The sequence below is a fragment of the Garra rufa genome, chromosome 4, assembly GCF_049309525.1.
Source record: "Garra rufa chromosome 4, GarRuf1.0, whole genome shotgun sequence".
NCBI classification, from domain to species: domain Eukaryota; kingdom Metazoa; phylum Chordata; class Actinopteri; order Cypriniformes; family Cyprinidae; genus Garra; species Garra rufa.
Window position 1 is genome coordinate 3,761,766 of NC_133364.1, and position 24,990 is coordinate 3,786,755.

A 24,990-nucleotide genomic window follows, 5' to 3' on the forward strand; every position below is an offset into this window, starting at 1 on the left:
GGTACTCTAATTTTCATTACTGCAAGGCAGTTTTTTTGGTACTGTATCTAATTTCAGTGTGCTATTATATTTAGATATTGGAATAATAAAACTCATTTCATAAAACTTAAGGGTTAGGCAAATTTTTTTTTCAATCTCATAATTCAGATTTTTTTTCTTGCAATTGCAAGTTCACATTACACAATTCTGTCTTTTCTCAGAACTACATCATATAAACTCACAACTAACTTTTTCTCAGAATTGTGAGAAACAATTTGCGACTTATAAAGTCAGAATTGTGAGATATAAAAGAGCTGTGGGATATAAACTCGCAATTGCGAAAAAAGTCAGAATTATGAGATGAAAAAGTTGCCATTACCTTCTTTTATAAACTCGTAATTCTGACTTTTTCTCAGAACTGTGAGATATAAACTTGCAATTGCGAGTTATAAAGTCCAGTTCTGAGGAGAAAGATTGATATGTCCTTAGAAATGCGAGTTTATATCTCGCAATTGCAAGTTTAGTACAAAAACTTTTTAGTGTGCGATTATATTTAGATATTGGAATAATAAAACTGATTACTTATTATGAATAATAAGTCACAATTCTGACTTTTCTTGCAATTTCAAGCTCACATTATGCAATTATGAGAAAGACTGGTAAGTTCTCAGAATTGCGAGTTTACATCTCGCAATTGACTTCATAACTTGCAATTAAAGGTTTCTTACAATTCTAAAAAAGATGTAAACTCACAATTGTGAAAAAAGTCAGAATTGTGAGATCAAAAGTCATAAAGACTTTTTGCATTGTTAAATTTGACAATTAAAAACTGCTTACATCAATCTTACACAAATGCATTTTTTTTACAGAAATGAAAATAAAAAGCTTCTCAGATTTTAATGTAGTGTTAATGTGTGTTAATTGTTTGTACTGTGCTACAAAAAATATATATAGGCTAATAAATTAGTACTAACATTACAAAAATGTCTTTCTTTTACATTAAAATGATGACTTCAAATTGGTCTTGACTATCTTTAAAACAAACATGTGATTATACATTTATTTTTTGGAATAAATGACAAATCTCCAGCACAACAACTAGACTAAAAAGGCTTACTTACTTTCGTCCACAATCCGAGTACTTAGCGATGCTCTTTAACGTTAAGGCAGCAGTTAGTCTAATGTGTTTGGTCATTGGTCCCTCTTTATCGTCCTGAGCAAGAAAAAAACAAAACATTTTAAGCTTTACACATCCATAAACAGCAGAACTATCACTGTTTAAATGACATAATACTGACTGTGAAGTCCCTGAACACCAGGTTCCGCGAGCCCCTGCGTAAAGCCATCAGAGCTGCACTGGGGTGGTTGACGAGCGCTTTCTGTGGTCTGGGAGGAGGCGCAGGACTGCTGACCGCCGCTGGAGGAGACCTGCACATCAACACAGTCAAAATCGCCATCAATCATCTACAAACATAAGCCAGAAGGAGCTAAAGGAGTAATACACACTTGGAAGTGTTGGGGTTGCTGCCTTGCGTTTGCTCCTCCAGTTTGAGTGCAGCTATGAGCGCTTCCCTCGAGCAGTGCTTATCCTGCAAAACACACTCGGATTAGTCAAACACACACATATAAATGTCATTATAGCTATAGAAAAAGAGAAAGATGGGATCTTGCCTGCAGGTGCGTGATGAAGGATAGTCTCTGTCGAGGAAAAGGTTCACAGCCCTCCCATTGGCACTGCCCTGGGTACATGTCTTTACTGCCATGATAGGTAGCTGCATGGTAAAACACCTGTGATGGCGTGTCAAACCACCTGAAAAACACATGTTAAAGTTCAACCATGTACCATCCTTCTTAAGGACAAGCATCTATAAAGTAAAGCACATCACATGGGTCCTCACCGTTTGCATGCCTGCCACAGACATTTAAAGTTCTGTCCAGGTTTACGTGCTTGATCTGGAGAGAGGGCAGGTGCTGGAGAACTCTGATTGGTTCCCTGTGCAGCCGGATCCACGGGAGGCGGAGTCTGCACTGACACAGGCTGCTGCACGCAGGAATAATCAATAATTTTAGAAGTTTTTTTTTTTTTTTTTACAGTATGTGCAAGGAATAAAATATAGTGCCTTGCTTGCACACAGAATCATCCATAGATGCATTGTTTTTTTCTTGCACGTAATAAAATAAAATGCATAAATATCGCTCACTACTTAAACTGAGACTAGAATTGTTTGTGCTTTCTTTAATGATTTTAGAAGATGTGGCATTTGTCATTATTAACAACTCTTGATGAGTTTTTTTTACATTTGCAGATACTTTTGCACATTTTGTAAGCCTAGAGGAGATCGACTGACTGAAAATAATTGCGTTGTTACGCAAGTTTGAGTAGTGTGTGGCATTTACGCATTTTTATGCAAGTTTATTAAGTGCAAGAAATGTTTTTCAGTTTAAAAACACCACAAATTATTAACTGAAAAGTGCTGCATAATAGCTTACTTCACCTGCAAGTTCTCATTTCAAGTGAAAAACTAAATCTCACTGGCATTACAGCACATTTTGAGACTGATTGTAACACGAGTAATTGATGTCAATTCACATGAAAATAAATCAACATTTAACAAGTATCTAAAAACCAACAATTAACTAAACCTGTTTCTGATTAAGACACTACAGCTGAAACGGGCAAACATTTACAGATATACTTTCACCAGATGACGAATCACAGTAAAGACAGTAAGACAATTATTTTGTATTATAAGCATTCTGAAATGTTAAATCGTTGCAAATTACACATTAAATTAATAATTAAATATGCACTAATTAAACACAGCTAATTAAATGTGCACTGCTTTTATTTTCCAGCAAATAAAAATATAGACTGGAGGAATCCAGGCTGAAAATTCTTATTTCAATCTATTGACATTGCAGAGTTGCAAAGGTTTTTGCAAAGAGGAATTTGAATTTCTTCTTCTATCACTCCATTAATCTAGATTAATCTAATGAACAAATTATTCGCCTGATTTAAGCGAATGATATATTAACAAACCCACCAGTAAAAAAACTTACGAATAAAACTGCAAACTGAACAGATGCAAACAGATACAGTGTAATAAAACACTTCAACATGTCTCTTGGATGCTTTCTTTCCACTAGTTTGAAAAAAGTAGTTATGGAAGCAATTTAAAATCTCATTGATCAGAGCATGAAAAAGTACGGAGCCCCTTACGTCACCTGTAGAAGAAAAATAATTAATCCGTGGGGACGGTTTTGCAATTCGTTCCCTCAGTTTATAAACCGTTCTCACAAATTCTTAAACTGTTCCCTCAGTTTAATAATTCGTGCCCACGGATTAACAAACCGTGCCCATGAATTTCCAATCCGTGCGCTCAGATTTTGTAAACCGTACCCTCGGATTTTGAATCCGTACCCACAAATTCATAATCCGTGCGCACACTTTCGCAATCCGTTCCCACAGTTTGTAAACTGCTCTCACGGATTTGTGGCCCCGCCCCCAAATTCAACCAGGACACCTGTTTATATGCTGGATACATTGTTTTGCATTTTTTAAACTTTATTTCTCAGTAGGCTATATGAGACTATGCAACACTGACAAAACAGAGTTTTTAGCTTTATTTTATATTAATCACCAATAGATTAGCTGCCAAAACATCATGTGTTTTAACCTATTGGTTATTAATGTAAAATAAACGATAAAAAGAAGCCTGTTTTGTAAGTGCGGTCATGGTACCAAAATAAAATAATAAGTGAAGAGCGCTGTTCAAACGGCTTTGTTTTATATAATATTTTTCAAAATATAAAATTACCTGAATTAAAAAAAAAACGAGTTTTGGAGAGGAGAAGGTAAAAAGCAATACAAAACAAATAATGTACAGGTTATGTTGCCATTCCTTTGCTCTCAAACTAAATGCAATAATAGGCCTTATTTAATAATAACATTAATAGTGCAGCATGTATCTAACTCTGGGTGAAAAGCTTATCATAATCACAAATCCGTGAGAGCAGTTTACAAACTGTGTGAACGGATTGCGAAAGCGTGCGCACGGATTATGATTTTGTGTGTACGGATTCAAAATCCGAGGGTACGGTTTACAAAATCTGAGCGCACGGATTGGAAATTCGTGGGCACGGTTTGTTAATCCGTGGGCATGAATTGTTAAACCGAGGGAACAGTTTAAGAATTCGTGAGTACGGTTTATAAACTGAGGGAACGAATTGCAAAACCGTCCCCACGGATTAATTATTTTTCTTCTACAGGTGACGTAAGGGGCTCCGCAATAGTTTTGTCTATAGTTAAAAAAATAAATTTTATATATAGTTAAATATAATTGGAGTTCTGGAGTTGCAGAAAGCATTATGTTGTCTACTGCACCATTCTGAAACAATGAATCAAAATGCATTACCTGAGCATTGGTTTCAGGAAGCTGCGAGGGCACACTTGGTCTCTGCTGCGCTGCATTCTCTATTGCTACTTTTGCTACTGTGCTTGGGTCTGCGCCCGCCGGCACGGCCACCATGGTAGCGCTGTTGCCAGCATTGTTGGGGTCGCTGATGGTCACTATCCGTACGCCCATTTTGGTGGGGATTCCGGAGGTACCTCTGTCGCTGTCGTCCAGCGGTCTCTTCAGCGTCCGGTTCTCCGAGGTGCCGTTAGCGGGAGGCAGCGGGGGAGCCGGGGGCGGCGGCTCGGAAACGGGCGGAGGTGGGGAGTGGTTATGAGGTGGGTGCTGTGGCCTCAGGCCCAATGTCTCTGAGTTGGGGCCGTTGGAGATCTCAGCGCCGTGGCTAGGCCCGTTGGCCAGGCGTTCGGCCTGCTCTGCTTTGGCAGTGTCCTGCTGAGGAGCAGCAAGAGAGTCCGTGAGGCCGAAAGCCCCGTGCGCTTTCTGAGGCGACAACACCTCGCCGTTCCCCATGTGTTTGGAAGCCTTGTGATTTGGAATGTTTTTGCTCGGATGGGTGGCGTCAGATCGATCCAAGTCGCACACACCGTTTACCATTAGCTTTTTAGGGTCAGAGGGCGTCTGTTTCCCAGGGCCGCCGCTGTCGCCGCCTTGCGCCGCAGGGCCGTTCAGCGCCTCTGCTTGGCTGTTCCCTGAGTGGTATGGAGGTAGACTCGTGTCAAACTTCCTCCCATTGAGCAGCTTGGCCGCAGGTCCGTCCACCTCTGCGGATTCACCATTGCTGGCTTTGGCCGAACCGTCGGTGACGGAGTTGTTCTCCATGACCTCGATCTTGCGCTCGTGAATGTGCAGCCCCGTGGCGTCCTTAGCCTCCTCCTCCTTTTGGCAGATGATTTTGTCACCTCGGAAAGGTGGAATGGGCGTGGCTCCAGCAATTGGCAGAGGTGGAGTCAACTGCAGGCCGATTGTGGGTGGGGTCTGCGCTCCCTGGCCGGGGAAGCCAGAGTTTGGCACTACTGTGAAGGTAACTTGGTTGCTGGGTGTAGCCTGCAGAAGGGTGCCTGGGGTGGAGGTGGAAATGATCTGCCCTGGGAGGATGGAGATGGGAACGGCACCGGTCGCCTGCAAGGGGCTCTGCATAAGTTGCACGTTCAACTGCGGTTGAGACGGCACCGGACCGCTGTTGGTCACCTGGTATACGACTTGCGGGCTCGGCGCCCTGGAGCTCACAGGAGCGGGAACTTGCGGTGCAGGGAGTATGAGTTTTCCGCCTGGGGTGGAAGGACCGCGTTTCGGAAGCAGTAACTGTTTGATCAGACTGGATTCTGTGGAGGTAGGTTGGGCTGGGGGTGGAGGAGGGGGCGGAGTCTGCTGAAATTGGCGCTTGACGGACAGCATGTGGCTGACCGTGTTGGGTGGGGCTTGCTGCACGGGTGCAGGGTTGGGCATTGGTGCATTTGGGGAAGCGGGAGACTGTGTGGGCTGTGGCTGGATGGTTTGAGGACTAGGGTTAGTCAGTACGATTTGATGGATAGCTGGGGCGAATGCGGTGTTGGGTTGTTGATTCTGACTGACGATGACTAAGCTTTGCTGTTGCGTTTGCTGCTGTTGAGGTTGAGGCTGTGGCGACTGCGGTGCAGGTTTGGGGGCAATATTCTGAAATGCGACGCGGTTGCTAGTCACACCTGAGACAGTCACGACCTGCCCTCCTGCCATCAGCGAAGTGCAAGGTGCACTGACATACTGAGGCGGCGCAAGCACCACAGCCTCTTGGGAAGGTGCACCTTGCTGTCCCTGAGGGGCTTGCAGGCGCTGCTGGGCCACCGAAGGACAAACACCTTGCACTCGACCTGTAAATACGTGTCCCTGGGTCGGCGGTCCCTGCTGGATCAGTGTAACGGGAGCGTGATGGAGCAGGGGCTGCTGGGTAGGCGAGCCGCTGTGGTTGGGAACAGCAGGTGCAGCAGTGGCTGTGGGGATGGAGCTCTGGATCATGGCTGTTTTGAGAATGTCATTGGGTCGTATGGGAACTGGGGCGGTGGCGGGAGGGCAGGGGGGAGGAAGTGCAGCTTGTCCTGGTGGGTTCATGGGGAGTCGAGGAACAGTCGGGGCTGGCGCAGGAGCACTGGGAGCGTTGGCATGCGACGTTCCGTGCATGGTGAAGGCCACCTGTGGTGCTGCCTGGCCGGCAGTAAGGCTTAGTGCTGGTGCCCGGACAAGCTGCCCTCCCACACCAAGAGGCAGCGCTGCATGGACAAACAAGAAGAACAAATCAGCTACAAATGCGACCAGCATATCACATTAAACACTGTTTGGGCTTTTGTTCTATTCGTACACATGGGTTAATTAAATCTAATGTTCAAGTTCAGCACTGCACAATGAGGTTAACTAGGGTCTTATGATTTTCATGATGCAGAAAACATGGGCAGAACTGCAGAATCCAGTTACAAAATGGAATTTGCTATACAGAGAATTTACTAAAATTTGGATGAAAAAAAATCTAAATATGTTTGCACACTTATTCAAATCATGATACTGACTAGAGTCTGTGAATATTAAACCGCAAAAAGACTGCTTTATTCAAAAGTAATATTAATATAAGATAAAATAATATTAATAATAATGTTTTTTCATAAAAAAAGAGCTAACATACAATAACAAAAAAAATGTCATCCATGTTTGAAACAGTAAACCTTTGTTGTGCAGCACTTAGTTTGCCCCAAAAACGAAGTTTTTTCATTTTTTTCAGTTACAAAGATTAACCAAAATGTTATTCATCCATTTGATTATCAGTTTCATAATAAATGTGTATTAAATCAAAACAAAGAATCTAGAAGTTCTGTTCTGTTTTAATTTGTCTAAAAAATTTAATAAATAAATAAATTTGATGTTAATTTCAATTTACGTGTAACTTTTGAAAAAAATAAAAAAATAAATAAATAAATAAAATAAATACAGATTTCATAGGGCCTAGGTTAATATTCTTATTTATATATTTAGAAGGTTGTTAAACTTAAATTGTTGTCTGACATCACAAAAATAGTGTGACTGCACAAAAATAAGTTTTTAACAAGGTTCAAAAAGCTTAAACCCAAGATGAAGTGTAGTGTCAAACATGAATCTCTACCTGTCTGGGGCTGAGGGGTTTCTGAGGGAGCTTCATGTTTGGGAACTAATGCAGGACTGGCCTGCTGCTGCTGTTGTTGCTGCTGATAATAAAGCTGGACGGGAAGAGGAATCGGCCTCTTCCGCACACCAACCACGTGTATTTGAGCCTGCCCGCTGAGCCGTGTGTCCTCCACACGCTTCACCGTGTGATTAGGAAACAGCGTCCTGAGAAAAACACAAGCACAGCGTTGAGTTTCAGCATTCAACATTTACCATTTGCAGGGTGTCTACAGGTTTGACCAAGTTAAATTTAAGACATTTTAAGACTTTTTAATACCATTTTCAAACAAAATTTAAGACCAAATTGAAAGTCCCGCAAAAGTCTAGCACAAAACTATGAAGATATTTTAAATTATTATTTTATTTAACTGATTATTCTTGGGAATATTCAACAGAAAACACTATTCCAGAAGAAGAAATTATTTTCTATTCCATGACAAAGTCAAGGCTCTCACACACTTTGAAGCCAATGTAAAAGTGTAACAAACACGGATTTTGAGTCATGGATCGGATCATTTTTCGGATCAGCAAAAAAAAAAAAAAAAAAAAAAAAAAAAAGTTTGTTTTTTCCTAATTACTGAATGCTTACTTTAGGTAGGCTACTTCTCATCCACAGCAAAAACTACTATCTGAACTAAAGTTCAGTAACAAAACAAGAACAATTACACAAATGACAAGTGTAAATGAATACAACATAAAGTTAGTAATAAAATCAATAACACTAGTATTCAGGAGGGGAAATTTAATAATTAATTGTAAAATAACTAGTGTTTCTCACTGCAGGTATTTATAGGACGCTGTCTCTTTAAGGCCAAATGCCCAAACCGAATACTGGCACGCATATCTTTCTCAGCTGTTTCGGTTCACTGAAGACATAAACGACTGTTAAACAGAATACCAAAACGGGTATTAAGACATGACTTGGTATGTACGTTTCCGTTCAAATAGCAGTTAAAGAGGAATCAATCTGTGTGAATCGCGCCGCGCGCCTCTCTCTCTCTCTGCGCGTGCTCGCGCCAGTTGTGTGCGGCAACGTAAAAACATGTGCTAATTATAAACTTTTACTCTATGATGGTTAAACTTAACAACTAATCTGCGATTCAAATGCGTGTAGTTGGGCGGAAACCCGCTAAATCTGGCAACACTGAGGCGTTGTCAAGCAAGCGCGTGTCTAGCAACAGAACAGATTTAGAACCTGCGCAGGAGATTCTCCTCAAAACGATAAACTTTTCCTTTTCAAAGTGTAAAAAATTTAAGACCCTTGGATTTAGATTTAAGACAAATTAAGACATTTAAAGGCCTTATTTTAGGACAACGGAATTTAAGACTTTTTAAGACTTTTTAAGGATCCGCGGCCACCCTGATTTGGGACAGCACAAAGACAACTTCACAGCATCTGCCCAACAGTTCCATTAATCACACCTCAGGCATTTGTAGAAGTTATTGGATGTTAACACGCCACCCCGTGCCATCTTGCTGCAGGTCGCCAGATATTCAGAGTACATCTCGGAGCGAGAGACCGAACCGTCTGGATGAACCTCAAAATGCGCATTTAGCCTACCAAGAGCAGAAAGCATTCATGAAACACTAGAAAATATAACAGATTTATGAAATGCAAAAAGGTAAGATGTTAAAATCTTACCACTGAGTCGTGAATTTTTCTCCATCTACTTCCACAATCCCAGGCGGAGGCGTAGACTGCAGAGGCACCCTGTTCACTACAGACAAACCCAAACACACTGTAAATACAAGTTACATAAACTCCTTCCACATTAATTATCAATTTTAACTCTTTGATATTGATTTTTGTGGAATATTTTAAACCCTACCTTAAGACTTAAAGCATTAGTAGCCAAAAAACATCCATTTATGCAAAATTAATTTGAATTTTGTAATATTACTTTACACCAACAACAACTTCCTTTTTTGACTTTTTGGAGGTAAAAGTAAAACCTGCATATATAACTTGAGGGGTCAGTGATTTTTTTTAACTATATGTACTTAGGTTAGGATAAGGGTTTGGTTTAGGGCTAGTTGCATGTAATCATGCATAATTTATTATTATTACTATAGTAAATACATGTAAATGTATAACCAGGACACTGAAATAAAGCATCCATCCTATCGCATTTTGTGTTATTAAAAGAAAAAACACTTCTTGTGATACTTGAATTTGTAATTTTGTACATCTCTAGTACACACACAAAAAAAGAAAGCTGATGTATAGGACACTTACCAGCGCCAGGAGTGCCTTGCGTAGGTGGGGGAACGTGCTCTACAAGCTGCGGCCGAACCTCTGAGACCTGACTGCTAGAGGCCTGATGCTCGATGAGTTTTACCGCTGTGAGGGCGTCCGGTCCGAACGTGTGCAGGTCCACTGACACCAACCGCACTAGAAGATCTGAAATAAACATACGAACCATGTAAGTTCACAAAATCCATTTTGTGGATAAGTTACAACAGGAGAACATGTCAGCTGTGTGGACAATATTGATTTCTTGATTTTAATCAATCATTATTTTGATTAACTGATACAATTTTGGTGCATCACAACTGACATGTTGAATGGGTTTCCTGTATTTAGCAGGTGAAAGTGTACCTATGCTTCTCTCCACGGAGGAGATTTTAGAGCATGTGATTTCCCCCAGCTCGGCCAGCTGGTACAGGACCTCCAGCGCGGAGATGACCAGCATGACGTCCGGCAGCGTCAGGAGGGCAATGACTTCTCGGTACGACTCCTGATCCACATACTCGCAGATCAGAACGCCGTTATCCTCCACTTTGCTGAGGTTCCCGAGAATTTCCATGGCTGCAGGATCAAAATGAAAAAAATAAGCAACTCTCACAGAAAACCACAAGGTTGTACTGCGAGAACGGTTCACCCAAAAAGATGCTTACCCCTCATTTTGAGAAAACGATCCCGTGACAACAAACACTTCGTGATGGTGTGAAACATCAGGTGTGTCGTTCGGAAATCAACTGGATCCAACTGAAGCTGAAAAAGAACAAACAGGCAAGTTTAACAAAAGATACATACAGCCAACAGAACCTGAAATAGAGCCTTCAGAGTGCAGCAGGATGACATTTTTGTAGGCCAAAACTTGAACACAAGAATTGTAGCACTTTCGGGTTCCATCATCCTGAAATCAATAGGTTTTTGGTTACTTGAAATAAGGTCTGTGGTGAATACAAGCTCACAATATTTAGACATTTTATTTAAAGACATAAAATACATCAGTATTGTGAATTTGAAGGTTTGAATAGTCTTGAAATAGCTAAGAAGTGGCTAAATGGGACTACAGAGGTTGTTGGGACATTAAACGTAATCAAAATTAAAAGATAAACTCATGTACTCACTAGTCCAGTTTTACACTTTACAACTGTGCACTTGCCCAATGCAAACTTTCAGGAAAATGTTTTTAAATTAAGAAAGTGGAGATTAAAGGGCTTAAAGGAGAACTCCGGTGTGATATTGACCTAAAGTGTATTGAATCATGATACCGAGAGTGTGAATGTATCTTGCATATCTCGTCTTGTCCACTGCAGTCCGAAATCTGGGGTCAGTTAGCCGATGCTCACAACAGGTTGTCAATGAGAGTCAATAGGGCATCGGAATAGCCATGTAAATAAATCACTGTTTTACGCCATTTACGAGGCACAAAGTAGCTCCACACCCTGACTGGGTTTTTGTCAAGGTAACCAGGGCAGGGATGGAAACTAGCACCCGCCACCAGCCAAATGCGGGTGATTTTGTGTTGTGGCGGGTAAACTCGCTTCACCCACCGGCCACCGTGGCGAGTAAATAAAAATAACATACTTCAACCGGACGGCGTGAGGCGGTAATGCACCTTAACGTTGGTAGCGAACTGCCGTTAAAATACACGAAGACGACGACGACGACGGCGGACACTTTTAGCGGAGGCACACCTTCAAAAAAATGTGGCGATACATCACAGGCGTTAAGAGGTCTGTTAAAATATTTTTACAATCTGCTTTTGAAGAAATATTGTATTTCGTGCTACAGCGCACATTCTGTCAAATGCAATTCATGGCGCGTCTTTCTCAATATACTGTACAACACGTCATTCATTCACATCAGATAACTCGACGGCAGAGTTCCACTCACACAGGGGCGTAATTTCCACTGGGGACACGCTTTTCAAAATCCACCCAAATGGTTTTGTTAAGCAATCTCTTGTATTTTAGAATGCACGCTCTATGCTGCCGAGAGTTTCGCGCTATAGTAAAAACGAAACCAAAAGTAAAACGCGCACGCGCATTCAAAAGCAACTTTAATACCCTGCGTTTAGAGAGCGACTCCCCAATGCGTGCAAATTAGGCTACATTAAATATCTAGGCTGTTATAGTATGTGGGCTATAAGTTGTGTAGTTGTGAAGATAGCTCTGTATCATGATAAAAAATTTGGTGAAAATGTCAGTATTTTATTGAGACTTGAGATTAAATAAACTGCTCAAGTATAGTAGATCTTGTAGTATTAATTTTCACATGCAGCTACACATTGTCGGTTAAAAACATTAAGTGGCTGGTAGATTTTGAAATCCGCCAGCCACACTGGCCGGTGGACAAAAAAGTTAATTTCCATCCCTAATGCAAACTTGCATGCTGGCCAACAAAAATGTCATCACTGCAGCACTCTATACAGATCTTGTAGATTGTGAACTCTAACCTCTCCGGCGACGTTGCCGAGTGTGTCGAGACCCAGCTGCCGCAGTTGGACGAAGGTGCAGTGAGCACATAGTAAGAGGAAGCGCAGACATGTGCGATTAGCTGCCAGGAGTTTGATGTTAGCCTCCTCGAAGGACAAGTTCCTCAGAATCATCGCCACCTGCAGCACCCGCTGGCCCTCGACATCTCCGATGCCTACGGCACGCGCCGGGTGGAAGAGAGGAGTGCAGACTTCTCTCGTCTCCAATCCGTCTGAGAAAACACACACTGCACGCTTAGTGTGAAGTAATGCTCGAGTTAAAACATAATTAACTAATCAAAGCGAAACTACACTTCATTGTGCGTCTTCACCACATCAAAGAAAGCGAGAGTAGCCGGGACGTAAACAACCACATACTTTGAAGTGTGCAGCTCTTGTCTGAGATGAGATCTTTGACTTCATTGTCCTCAATGACATCTTTCCAAAACTATGAAGACAAGAAAATAAGCGTCAAGAACACAAGTATAGAAACCACGTAAGAAAAAGCCAATTCGCACTGACTTTTTTTTCTTACCCTCACAAAGTCTCGTGATGTTTTCTCCTGCCAGTCTGTCCCAAATAGAGCAGAAAAGCTGCCTAATGCTGAAAGACAAAAACACACATAATGTTAGCACATGTATGCAGTCCCCAGAGCACAAATACTTTAGTAACCACTGTATCAAACGCACAGTCATCGAAAACTCCTGCGTGTGCCAGCAGCAACGTGACGAGTTTGGGCTCTTTTTCTAGCTGCATGGCATGCTTGCTCTCGTTGGACAGGAGCGTGCACACGTTAATGGCGAAGTCCACCTCATTCGGGAGCCCAGACAGGAGAGACAGCACCAGTTTGTTGTAATCGGATGGAGGGACGAAATCCGTCGACAGCCCATAGCTTTGGCGGAGATAGTCTGTCAAACAGAGCATAAGCAAAAGATAAATTGTTTTATGTTTCTAGAGACTTCCTGGAAAAATTGTAAGTGGTAATTGCCCATGTGTCCTGGAGGTGGTTCGAGACTCATACTAAATAAGACTCAGCCAAGTGTGGATGCATCTGGTTGTTCAGACCACATATGTAAACTTCACTCACTCAGCACATGGAAGTTAGGGGTTTGACCTTATGAAATATTAATTGCACTTTATTTTACAGTCCTGTTCTGAATCAATATACTATGTGCTTATTAAAGTACTAAAATAACTGGGTAATAACTAGGCACCAACCATGAACTTTCCCTTAAACCTAATCTTAATCTATCTAGTTACCTTATATTACTCAATCCAATTTCACTGTAAAATAAAGTGCAATCCTTCCATGAAATTTTAAAGATCAAACGAGATGTCTGAACAATTGAATTCAAAAACTTAAATTCGAAAATAGTGGCCTATGAAACGTTTCATTATTTTTCAGAAATTCTGTCTCGTCTGTTTTCTGGATTCGGTATTTATGTTTTAATGCATAGGCCTTCAATCCTGTTCCTGGGGACCCACTGTCCTGCAGCATTTATTTCCAACCTGCTTCAGCACACCTGGCCTGTGACTTGTTAAGTGATCTCGAAGACCACTTAACTGCTGGTTCAGGTGTGCTGGATTAGGGATTAGTGGATTCCAGGAGCAGGGCTGAAGAAAAATCATTGTAAAGTCAAAACGAATACATGAAACTTTCTTTATTTATAATTATTCAAGGCAAACTCAAGAGTAATAACATTTAATGCTTCAGATGTACACAATTTAACAGTATTATTTTCACAAACAAAAATCTATATTAAAAAAAATTCAATCTTTGAATTTTAAAAATAAAATGTCCATTCAATGTAGTTTAATTGAATAAATAATATTTTTTTAAGCAAACAAAGTGTAGCACATCAGAATTTTTTTTGTTAAAATTAAAACTTAAAATAGTTATTGTGTGATATTCCTTTAGAAAATAATGTTTTTAATAAACCAAACTGTTGTTATTATTATTATTATTTTGAGAAGTACATTCCACTATACAATAGTAACACAATTTTTTTCCAAATTGAACCAAACTTGTTATGAAGATCTTGCATGTGCAAAGATTTTGCAATTTATGTGATGGTTTAATCAAATGAAATGGTAAAATGCTGATGAAATGGCTCTCAGAGCAGCTCTGTAGATGAAGATCAAGTGTTCATGTCCTCATATAGTAAGACTAAAACCTACCCCAATCCTTATGTAAAGGGAAATATCATCTGTCTCTCTGAAAGGAGTGCAGTGCCAGGAGTACTATTTCCTTCATGGCATTAAGAGTTTTCACAGGTGCAGCTCCAACGCACACTAACCCTTTGAGCCAGCTGTGTGATAGGGATGCACCGATCCACATTTTTTCACTTCCGATCCGATTCCGATACCTGAATTTGGATATCTGCCGATACCGATACTATTCCGATACCAGAGCTCTATTTGCTTTTATATCACTATGACTATTATCATTATTGTTGATTTTATGAGGCTGTAACAAACTTCTCTACAAGCAAGTCTAAGTATCTCCCAAAAAGCAACTTGAGGTAAGTATGAGGTTAGAAAATGGCAGAAATCCCATCCTGAAAACAAATATGCAACTTTAAGGGTTTAAATTGATATTTATTTAAATTTCAAGACAGGGTTACTAGATACTAGTGCAATATACACTCTTGTTGCATAAAACAAAAAGGTTTTCAAATATTTGAAATAAAAAATAAATATTCACACTATAAATAGAACAATGTGCATCTGATCAACATAAATTCAGTAAATTCTTGCTTGTGTAGCAGCAACAAAATAAGGTTTTCAAATGTTAAACATTTTGAATAAAAGTGCAATAAGTGCACTTTTCGGATCAGCAAAAAACAAACAAAACAAAAAAAAGTTTGTTGTTTATTAATTACTGAATGCTTACTTTAAGTACTTCTAATCCACAGCAAAAACTAGCTGAACTAATATAATAAGTAACAAAACAAGAACACTAACACAAATGACAAGTGTAGATGAATACAACATAAAGTTACTAATAAAATCAATAATACTAGTATTCAGGTGCAGAAATTTAATAATTCATTGATAAATAACTAGTGCTTCTCACTGCAGGTATTTATAGGATGCTGTCTCTTTAAGGCCTAATGCACGTAATACTGGCACGCATCTCCTTCTCAGCTGTTTCGGTTCACTGAAGACATAACCGACGGTGTTACCAGAATAAAACAACGGGTATTTAAACATAACTTTGTATGAATGTTTCTGTTCAAGAGACGTTAAAGAGTAATCAGTCTGTGAATCGCGCAGTTTGAATCACGTGTCTCTCTCTCTCTCTCTCTCTCTCTCTCTCTCTCTCTCTCGCTCTCTCTCTCTCTCTCTGTGCGCGTGCTCGCTTCAGGTGTGTGCGGCAACGTTAAAAACAGAAAATAACATGCACGAAGTCTACAAATTATAAACTTTTACTCTATGATGGGTAATATTTAACAGTTAATCTACTAAATAAATCCACGAGGTGCCACCTCTCGGAACAACGGCTTTGCAAACATTGCACGTTGCTGTCTTTGCGGCGTTTCCGACCGTAAAGTATTTCCACACAGCGGACATGTATGACGCTCAATGCTAAACTGCTACCTGCAAACTGAAGATTTTCTGAAAGGAGGCATGTCATCTCTCTCAGTGTCTCATTGGAGCACAGACACGTCACCTAGCCCGGGATCACTTGTGAAGTCATTTCAGCAGACAGCACTGTACGTAGACATAACTCTGGATCGGAAATTTCTCTAGGTTGGATCGGAAATTTCCGATCCATTAATTAAGCTGGTATCGGAACCCGATACCGATACTGGATCGGATCGGCCCCATCCCTACTGTGTGAGAGTGTGTGTGTTTTAGAGAAGCAGAAAGGGCTTATCTGTACCTGATACAGTGTGTTGCTGGTAGTTGTATGACGTGGGTATTGCACCAATCGGAAGCAAAGATTTAGGATTCCCCGGCTGCTCCTCTTCATCTTCCTCTCCAAAGTGATGCACCTTTTCATACTTCTCTAAATAGCTGCAGAGAGACCAGAAAAAGACATCAGCGCACAGAATGACAGACGGATAGATATACACTCATGATCCCAGGGGAAATTTAAGTGATGTGAAGATTTAAACATCCAGGCACATTTATTCACTGACCGGTGAGCACCTGTTTAAAAGATCAAGTGGTTATAATCACATTTCACAGCAAGTTTTAAATGAGCAGACATCGGTTTCTGCATTTAGAAAACGGTTTGGAGGGATAACGTGCGGATGTTTATTTCCATGAGCAAAACATACTTACAAACCTGCATGCCCCAGGGACAGAGAAAATCTATTCTCATTTTAGTTGCTACAGTTTTTTTAAATGGTTGATGCCAATAAAACATTCAGAGGGTAGAAGGGCTGATTGGTAATATAATAACCACACAAAGCAAACAATTTAATGTAAGCAAATGAGAAATCTGCTATCTGTAAAAACGCCTTAATGATAAATGTTTCTTACTAACATGTAGCTGTTGGCTTCTCAAGATGTTACCTGATGAACTGGAGCGGTGTGGATTATGTTTTTTTATCAGCGGTTTGGACTCTCATTCTGAAGGCACCCATTCACATCTATTGTTGAACAAGTGATGCAATGCTAAATTTCTCCAAATCTGATGAAGCAACAAACTCATCTACATCATGGATGGCTTGAGGGTGAGTACCTTTTTTGCCAATTTTCACTTTTGGGTGAACTATTCATTTAAGGCTACTTCACACGTTAATTCATTAAGGTTTGACTAGATTTCCAAATTGACACCAAGCAGAACTTGTGTTGATCAGCCAAACACTAACAACACAAAGACAAAAAACATACACGCAAAAGTCTGGACAGTTTGCAACCCAACAAAAAACACGTAAAACACATGACAACAGCATACTTTACCATATCGCACAGCTCTGCAACCTCACATAAAGCAAGATGGTCAGAAAGCACAAGCGGTTTATTCCACAGAATCAGGGACCAACCGTATTGCGAGTCTAATAGTAATATTCACAGTCCTGCTCCGTGTGCGAGTATGACTCATGAGTGGTTCCCTTAACTGAATGAGCTTTCACTTACACACACCTCCCACGTGCTACAATACAAACACTATAAATAGATATCTGCACACCATAAACACTAGAAAACAACAGACTGTACTGGACACACACAGCGTGGATGGACATTCACTCACTGCACTGTGTAATTGTAGGATTTTAATTAGTGAAAGTTGATATCATGGAACAAGATGACCAGCAGATAACCAAATACACTTGAGAAATGCTCTCCCTTTCCAAATGTCAATTTCTTGTTGATACATTAAAAACTTGTTTGCTGCTATTAAAAGGTACAGTCCACCCAGAAATGAAAATAGTGTCATTATTTACTCACCCACGTGTGATTCCAAATCTGTATGACTACTTATTTTTTTGTAAAATAAAAGAAAATATTTTGACGAATGTTGGTAACTAAACAGTTTCAGTTCCCTTTGACTTTCACTGTATTTTTTTTGTCCACATAATGAAAGTCAATAGGAACCGAAACTCGTTGGTTACCAACGTTCTTCAAAACAACTTTTAATGCTCAAGTCATACAAGTTTGGAATGACATAAAGGTGGGTAAATAATAGCAATTTTCATTTTTAGTAAACAATCCTTTTAAATTGCATATACACCACCTGCAACTCTCCTTTTAGATATCAGTATTAATGAAAAATGCAATTTTGATGCTGATGATGGTCTCAGGTTGGTCTCCATGTGAGTTCAGACAAACCAAGAGCTGATTACAGGCTGACGTTTCTTGAGACACTAAATGAGGGCCTTCTGGTTTATTACGTACAATTAAAGTCAGGGGCGCTCAGTACTCTACCTGGAGGTCAATCTTTCTGCAAAGTTTTATCTCTGACACTAATCAAATACACCTGAACAGCTAATAAAGATCTGAAGGCAGCACTCGATAATTACAAACAGACGTTGAATGAAAGCAGATCTCCAGCAACCATTTCTTTCTTTTCATTCATAAACCTAAAAGGTAAAAAACACAGCATCTGCTGTGCGAACCGGAGATGTGAATACAGAAATGAAGCTGACTGATGAGGAACTATGGCATCCAGTCAGAGCTCACGTGAACGGCCCCATTTCTTAGGCCAGACAGAGAATTACTGCCCTCTACTGGAGACACAGAAGAAAAAGGTCAAGTTTCACCTGCAGGAGAAGCTGAAAATATAGATTGTGTCTAGGAGAAAATCAAACAGGACTAGAGATAACAGTAATACAAATACTTCAAACGGAATTAAAACTGAGCACATGCAATGCAGCTCCACAATATTACAGTACAAACCTAACCAAAGCGGTACAGGGTTGGGGATAAACTAGAATAGGTTAAAAGGATTTCTAAAATGAATACTATCATAACATGACCGTGAAAGTCCATTTAAATAAGGGCAAATTGAGAGCAGACTGACCAAAAACACATCTGTGAACAACAACTGTCTGGTTAGACGGCTTTACTCATACATGAACAGAATAATGAAATTGTATTCTATGCGTTCAGCCAATTTGCATTTGAGGCTCATTTGCATGCAATTTAAAGAGTTAGTGAAGTTCAATCTGCAAATAAACTGATTCACAAAGCATTCACAAATCAATTAGCTATGAGGTGGAACTTCATTTGGGAGAAAATAGCATGATAGAAATATAAAAAAAAAAGATCACAACATTTGATGCTTCTTTGAAACGTTTGGTTACACTTTATTTTAAGGTGTATAGTGTGATTACACAAGTACCAAGTTATGTGGATTAACGATGTGCTTACTATAGGGTTAGGCTTTGGTTTTATGGTTAGTTACTTGCAATTATGCATCATTTTCTGGTATTAGTTTAGAGAGTGCATGCAACGTGTAACAAGGACACTAAATAAAGTATTACCAAACAGGCTAAATGTTCCTGTGAACACTTATGAGTCAAATAAATCAATGAATTGACATGAACTAAATCTGCTAATAAGAAACAGAGTGAATAAATGATTGGTCTCAGAAAACAAGAGCAAACCACAGCTCACGTGCTCCGATACGCTGTGCATAAAAAAATAAAGCTGCCCTGTCTTTAAAAACTGACTATTTGCCAATTAAGACATTAACATGTGTTGTTTAGCTGCTCTCCCCTCTTTAGTTGGCAGGCAGAGTGCCTGACTGCAGATGCCACATTTAAATGACTCATTTCACATGCTCCGATCGGTGCCGAGTGGTTCAGCGGTAAGTGCATCACAACACAAACCCAAAGACCTAAGTTCAAATCCCTTGCCAGCTCTTCCTCAGCTGCGACGGTATAAACACACAATCGAATTCCTCTTTTCGGCGTGAGCGATAGGAGTTAGACTAATGGAGACACTTGTTCTTCTGCAATCCTTCAAATAAGTGCAAATGAAATCCTTCACTTTTGTCTGAAGGCTCACGCTGGTGTTAGCTGAGAAAACGGAACGTTTTAGAGCCAGCGAGCGTTTGTCAGTCTGTGTGGTGCGAGTGAATCGGACTAAGTGAGATCCGATAGAAATGAGGATCTGCTGAAGCAAGATCTTCTGAATCCCTTTGGCAGCGGAAAGGCCTGCAGGACTTTTCCCCCATGTGACGTGCATCCGAGGTTTTCCGGAGCTTTGAGATAAACCTTGAAAATTATTCTGGAAAAAAGTCTTTGTAAACTGCAATTGTCATAAAAACATTCCACCATCCTGATCCAATCAAAACACCTGCAGCTCAAATCACATTACTAGTTTTGAGTGTTTACTAATATATAGCCACACAATCAGGCATAATCTGTAATACAGCAAAAAACATCCAGAGATTTTCTCTTGTTTGATGTTGCAAAAAAAATCCTTCATCACAGGTACTGGATTTTCTCAGAGCGATCACGTCTGTCTAAACTCTTTGGCTTCGCTTCCATCGAGCGCTTCAAACTCCCTGAGAGACAGATACACCTCAACATGACACAAACCTTTCCAGGGTTTCAAAAACAACTGGCGTTACATCAGAATTGAGCAGCACTAAATCCTTTGTTTATGAAAATAAAACCCAAAGAGAGCACATCTAATAAAAATATACATATGCTACAAATAAAACCAGTTAAAGCTCAGGCAATCTCTCCATGGAGCACTAATTTTGTCCTTTGTACGCCGCTCTCACGAGGAAAACACACAGGAGAATGTCGTTTTGCATCCCTCGTCGTTCTGAGCTCTCGTCGCCGACAAACAACCTCTCTTGCAATGACCGAGGATGGTAAAAGAGACTTTGCAGAATGGTAATTACATTTAGTCCGTTGCATGGCAGGTGTATGTCTCCTTCTCACGGCCCACACAGCCTAAACGCTCCCTGCTGCCAAGTCGGTCTGTCTCACCCCCCCATAACCTACTAAACTAGAGAGAAACGCACGTGGAAAACCAGCAGCCGCACTCACTGTAGAGCAGACAGCAGTGCTACAGCCCTACGCTCCCTACTTCTGATACTACAAATACATAAAACAGGAAGATTTTGCATGTTACAGCTGCAGAAATGGTGGTTTGTACACGAATCAACCGTGTGCATGTTGTAAAACACCATTAACCACATTCATAAACACGCAGATAACAACCTAGAAAGCACAAAACATGTTCTATGAAACAACATCAAGTGACAGCTGAAGCCTGAACACATAACACAGATCCAAAACAATCATCCACCACTGTAAAGCTTCCTGTCTCTTATTTAAATATAGAGGATGCAACACATGCATGTTGTGAAATTTCCTTAAGAAATACTTATCAAACCAGATACATGACAAAAACCCTCCCTAGAAAATAAAAGACTCATTTAAGTGACAAATGCATCCTTAAGGGACCAAAATACAAGTCTAAAACAACCCTCTAACCCCTGATTTAGATTTTAAAATCCTTATATATTAAAAACAGTTGTTTATGGTGAACCATGTGTAAAACTCAATAAATGGTGAAAAACTAAGGCATTATCTACAGCTTTTGTCTCTTATTTGAATATACAAGAATCAACACATGCATGTTGTGAAGCTTTTTTTGTTTTTACAAACACTAAACATCAAACCACAAAAACTTCGTTCAACACAAAATACTCCTAAAGACCAATGTAAGAGAAAGTGACCCAAATGCAAATCCAAAATAGCCATCTAACCACTATTACAACTCTTGATTTATATTTTAAAATCTTTATTAAAACACAAGTATTGTTGCATTAGAACACTTTATAGAACGCATAAAAGCTGACTTAAAAAAAGGGTAAAACTGATATCTAAAAATCTAAACTGAAACTTATTGTGTCTTATTGAAATATACAGAACCTGCCATGAAAACAAAATATTTCAATGCAACTGACAGATGCATCCTCAACTCAAATACAAGTCCATAAGTACAATTTACCACTGAGAGACTCGCTGATTTAGGTTGCTTTTGCTACATAATGTTGCATTAGCAAGACAAACAAGAGCTGAAATTAAAAACACTGTAAAATGTCTCCTCATTGCAGTCAGCAAGACGAACATACGATCCTCGAAAACACACGCTTCTGAGTCAGAACCGAGCCGGATGTTTGAGTGCATCAGAGCAGAGAAGCGCCTGTAAACATTGAGCACATGTGCTGGAGTTGATCAGAGAAACTGAATAAGAAAGACTCACCGAAGGTAGTACTGTTTCAAAACAAAAGCAGCATTCGAGCAACTCCTGGGGAAATTGAAATCCTCGCTCAGTTCGGCCCACTGGTTCTTGTCGGACACCTGTAGGGTGATGAGACAGGTGAGAGGGGTTCGGTTCAGAAGCAGGACCGTGTGTGAGAGATAGTGTCTGTGTGTGTGTGTATGTGTGTGCATGCTAACTCACATTAGCACTCTGGCTAACTTACACTTTCCCATGTGAAATGTATAAATCAAACCAGCAGGCGAGAAACAAGGTGCTTCAAGGCGAACCCGTCCGAGCCCACCGGGCCCCCGCGTCCGGACCGCGGATCTGGCGCGGTTTGCGGCTGTATTTACAGCGCGGAGTACACAGGCCTGTGTGCGGCCTACAGTTGCTCAATCCTCCGTCACACGAGAGAGATAAAGCCGCTGATGTACACGGCGGGTCCGGACGGGGTTCGGTGCCTCAGCCTCGGTCCGGGTAATCGATGTAAAAGCCGCCCGGTAATTTTGAAGTGAGTGTGTGAAAGTGTGTGTGCGCGTCCGGGGCCAATACACACACACTCACATTCACATTCACTCACTCACTCACTCACATACATACATACACTTATACAGGCCGACGCACGGCAGAACCGCATACAGATCCGCCGAACCGGGCTGGGGAGTTGAGCTGGAGGAGTGTGTGTGAGATGAGAAATGTTAAGTTTGGTGTGTGTGAGGAACTTACCTTCGCGAAGCCCCCTAAAGACACCACTCTCATATACAGAGCGCCCAGGTCCAGCTCCTTCCCACCCACCACGGGAACCTTTTTAAACGGAGATCTGTGGAGAAAAACAGTCGAATAAGCACCCGGGACCCGTCCGGACCCCCACACGCTCCCAGCGCGGGTCACCCAAGTTATAATAAGAGCGAAATTCCCGCTCACCCTCTGCTGTGGTGAAATTGCCGCAGCTCGTCCAGGAAAGCCTGTCCTTTCCTCCGCTGCTCGGGGAGGTTTTTCCCCGTCGAGTTCGCCATCGTTTCGCTGAAATTCGGTCAAACCCCCGGCTCAGATTCGGTTCCTAAGAGTCCGGGGATCCCATGCTCCGGTCCGCTCCGCTCCGGCGCGGCTGCGTGTTTGAAAAGTTAAAGAAATGACGGAGGATGAGAGTGGAGAAACCCGCTCCAACGGCAGCCCGAACAGCCCGCGAACCCGAGCGAGCTTAGTCCAACGGCACCGCTGCACCGCTCATGGCTGCACGGGGAAACAACGATACCGGCTGCGCTTGTGTTGGGGTTTGGAGTGGGTTTTTTGACAGTGCGGGACGGACGCGGCTCCGGTTTAATCGCGCACACTGTGAAGCGGCAGCGGGATCCAGTTCAGACAAAAAGACCCGAGGCCGCGCAGCTCCGCGGCGCCCCCCAGCAGGCAAGCGTCGGTACTGCAACCGCCACAGCGCCGCTCATGAACAATAGACGGAGCTCGCTGGTGAAATGGGGGAGTCGCGAAACTCTGCCAGACCGTTAAAAACGGAAGCCAGCCATGAGCGTCGGTTGGGGGAAGGGAACTGTCAGCTTACACTAGCGTCATGAAAAGAATAAAACTTCAAACAATGTGTTTGGTGTTTTTAAACCCTTACAAAAACTGAGAACGAAGTTTAAATGAATAGATTTTCAATATATTCATTTTTTTAAAACAGTCACGTGTCATTTGGATTACTAACTACTAGTTGAGTTTTACCTTGTGCTAATATACTTTTATATTCTACATATTTCACACTGACTTATGAACCTCTGAAATGTAAAACCAAAAGCTTTGCTGTCTGTGACAAATCACCACATACCCAGCATCGAGCGCTGCTCAGAAATAAACATTAATAGCTTAAGTTAAACCGTGGTGTCTGCAGTTAAGGGAGTACAATCTGCGCTTTGTTGCAGCGGATGGACAGTCATTTACTCCCGGTCCCTTGTAATAACCGCCGGGCGGATATAAACGACACGGGGTGACTACATTCAACCATTACACGCACCCCTCTCACAAGTTATTCTGCCACAAAATGGCGGAGCTCGACGCGAAAGACCCCATTTTGTCAACCAGACGATAAGAACAGTTCGACTAAGCGGAGTTTTGTGTTTTTTTAACGCTATTTCCAGCGAGTTTGGCATGCGTTTTGCTGCGCGTACTGATATGTTGAGCCGACGCGCGGCAGAGTGGAGAATAATGTCCGCGCGCTCTGGGTTTGACGCAGCTCAAGCGCTGCACGAGTGAAGCCACACGAATATATATTTATCGAGATAGATAAGATTTATATCATATTTTAAATAACACGTAATAAATGTAATGCGAAAGCATTTTATCTAGAGCATGGAAGATATTTGACTGTTTAATATTCTGGTTAGTTAGATTTGTAAACCTAGTTGTATATTAATACTGTGTTTCTATATTTCAGTGTCTAAAATTGTCTGTTGTAAAGTTGTATATATCTGTTTAGAAATGCAGCTGGTTATGTGTGTGTATAGCTGTACAAACCATGCATTTATGTACCGGATTCTCACGGTGATGGAAAACCTAGAAATATCAGGGGTTTTAAAAGGTCTAGAAATGCAATGGAAATTCTTAAATATGATCATTATCTCATGCTCTTTGTAAGTGCAATCTCTATAAAACGATTTCACAAAAATCCCTGGACATAAATCAGGAAGGACTGGGAAAGTCATGAGGGAACCACGCACTTAATATAGAAATGCACAGCCATAAAGACTCAACGGAAGGATTCAGTTTACATGCAGCTTTACTTCAGCAACTCAAAACCTGCATCATCACAGTAGTTATTAGACATAAGCCACTCTACCAGATTGTCCACCTAATCTGTTTAATATTGGTCTATCATCTGAGGGATGCACAAGCAAAACATAATATATATACACACACACACACACACACACACACACACACACACACACACACACACACACACACACACACACACACACACACACACAGTCTTTGCTAAACTCAGACAATCACAGATATTAAGTAGCATATGAAGGTTTTGAAGGGAA

The 24,990-nt window shown here is 41.1% G+C and overlaps 1 protein-coding gene across 2 annotated transcripts; it reads right to left on the bottom strand.

Annotated features, from left to right (window-relative positions):
• Positions 1 to 1,070: 1,070 nt before the first annotated feature.
• arid2 (AT-rich interactive domain 2) lies at positions 1,071 to 23,327 on the bottom strand. 2 transcript variants are annotated; one of them, XM_073838051.1, is made up of 20 exons: positions 22,874 to 23,327; positions 22,676 to 22,769; positions 21,950 to 22,047; positions 16,152 to 16,285; positions 12,955 to 13,173; positions 12,801 to 12,868; positions 12,644 to 12,713; positions 12,248 to 12,498; positions 10,458 to 10,554; positions 10,159 to 10,368; positions 9,796 to 9,960; positions 9,202 to 9,277; positions 8,982 to 9,116; positions 7,519 to 7,724; positions 4,395 to 6,637; positions 1,878 to 2,017; positions 1,651 to 1,789; positions 1,486 to 1,568; positions 1,278 to 1,407; positions 1,071 to 1,192 (listed from the first exon to the last, which is right to left on the bottom strand). In XM_073838051.1, the coding sequence occupies exons 1-20, from the start codon at positions 22,963 to 22,965 to the stop codon at positions 1,097 to 1,099; spliced, it is 4,746 nt and encodes a 1,581-aa protein (XP_073694152.1). In that variant the 5' UTR covers positions 22,966 to 23,327; the 3' UTR covers positions 1,071 to 1,096. The 2 variants fall into 2 exon arrangements, with proteins under 2 accessions (XP_073694152.1, XP_073694151.1); XM_073838050.1 differs by having other exon boundaries at positions 1,878 to 2,020; positions 22,874 to 23,326.
• Between the last annotated feature and the right edge of the window lie 1,663 nt (positions 23,328 to 24,990).

What these genes read in the sequence shown, in the direction of transcription:
- arid2 (XM_073838050.1), bottom strand. Translation starts at nt 22,965, where the DNA reads ATGGCGAACTCGACGGGGAAAAACCTCCCCGAGCAGCGGAGGAAAGGA. An exon ending in CCAGCAACACACTGTATCAG is followed by an intron (nt 13,174 to 16,151) that starts GTACAGATAAGC and finishes TCTGTTTGACAG; the next exon opens with ACTATCTCCGCCAAAGCTAT. An exon ending in TGGTGTTCAGGGACTTCACA is followed by an intron (nt 1,193 to 1,277) that starts GTCAGTATTATG and finishes TTTCTTGCTCAG; the next exon opens with GACGATAAAGAGGGACCAAT.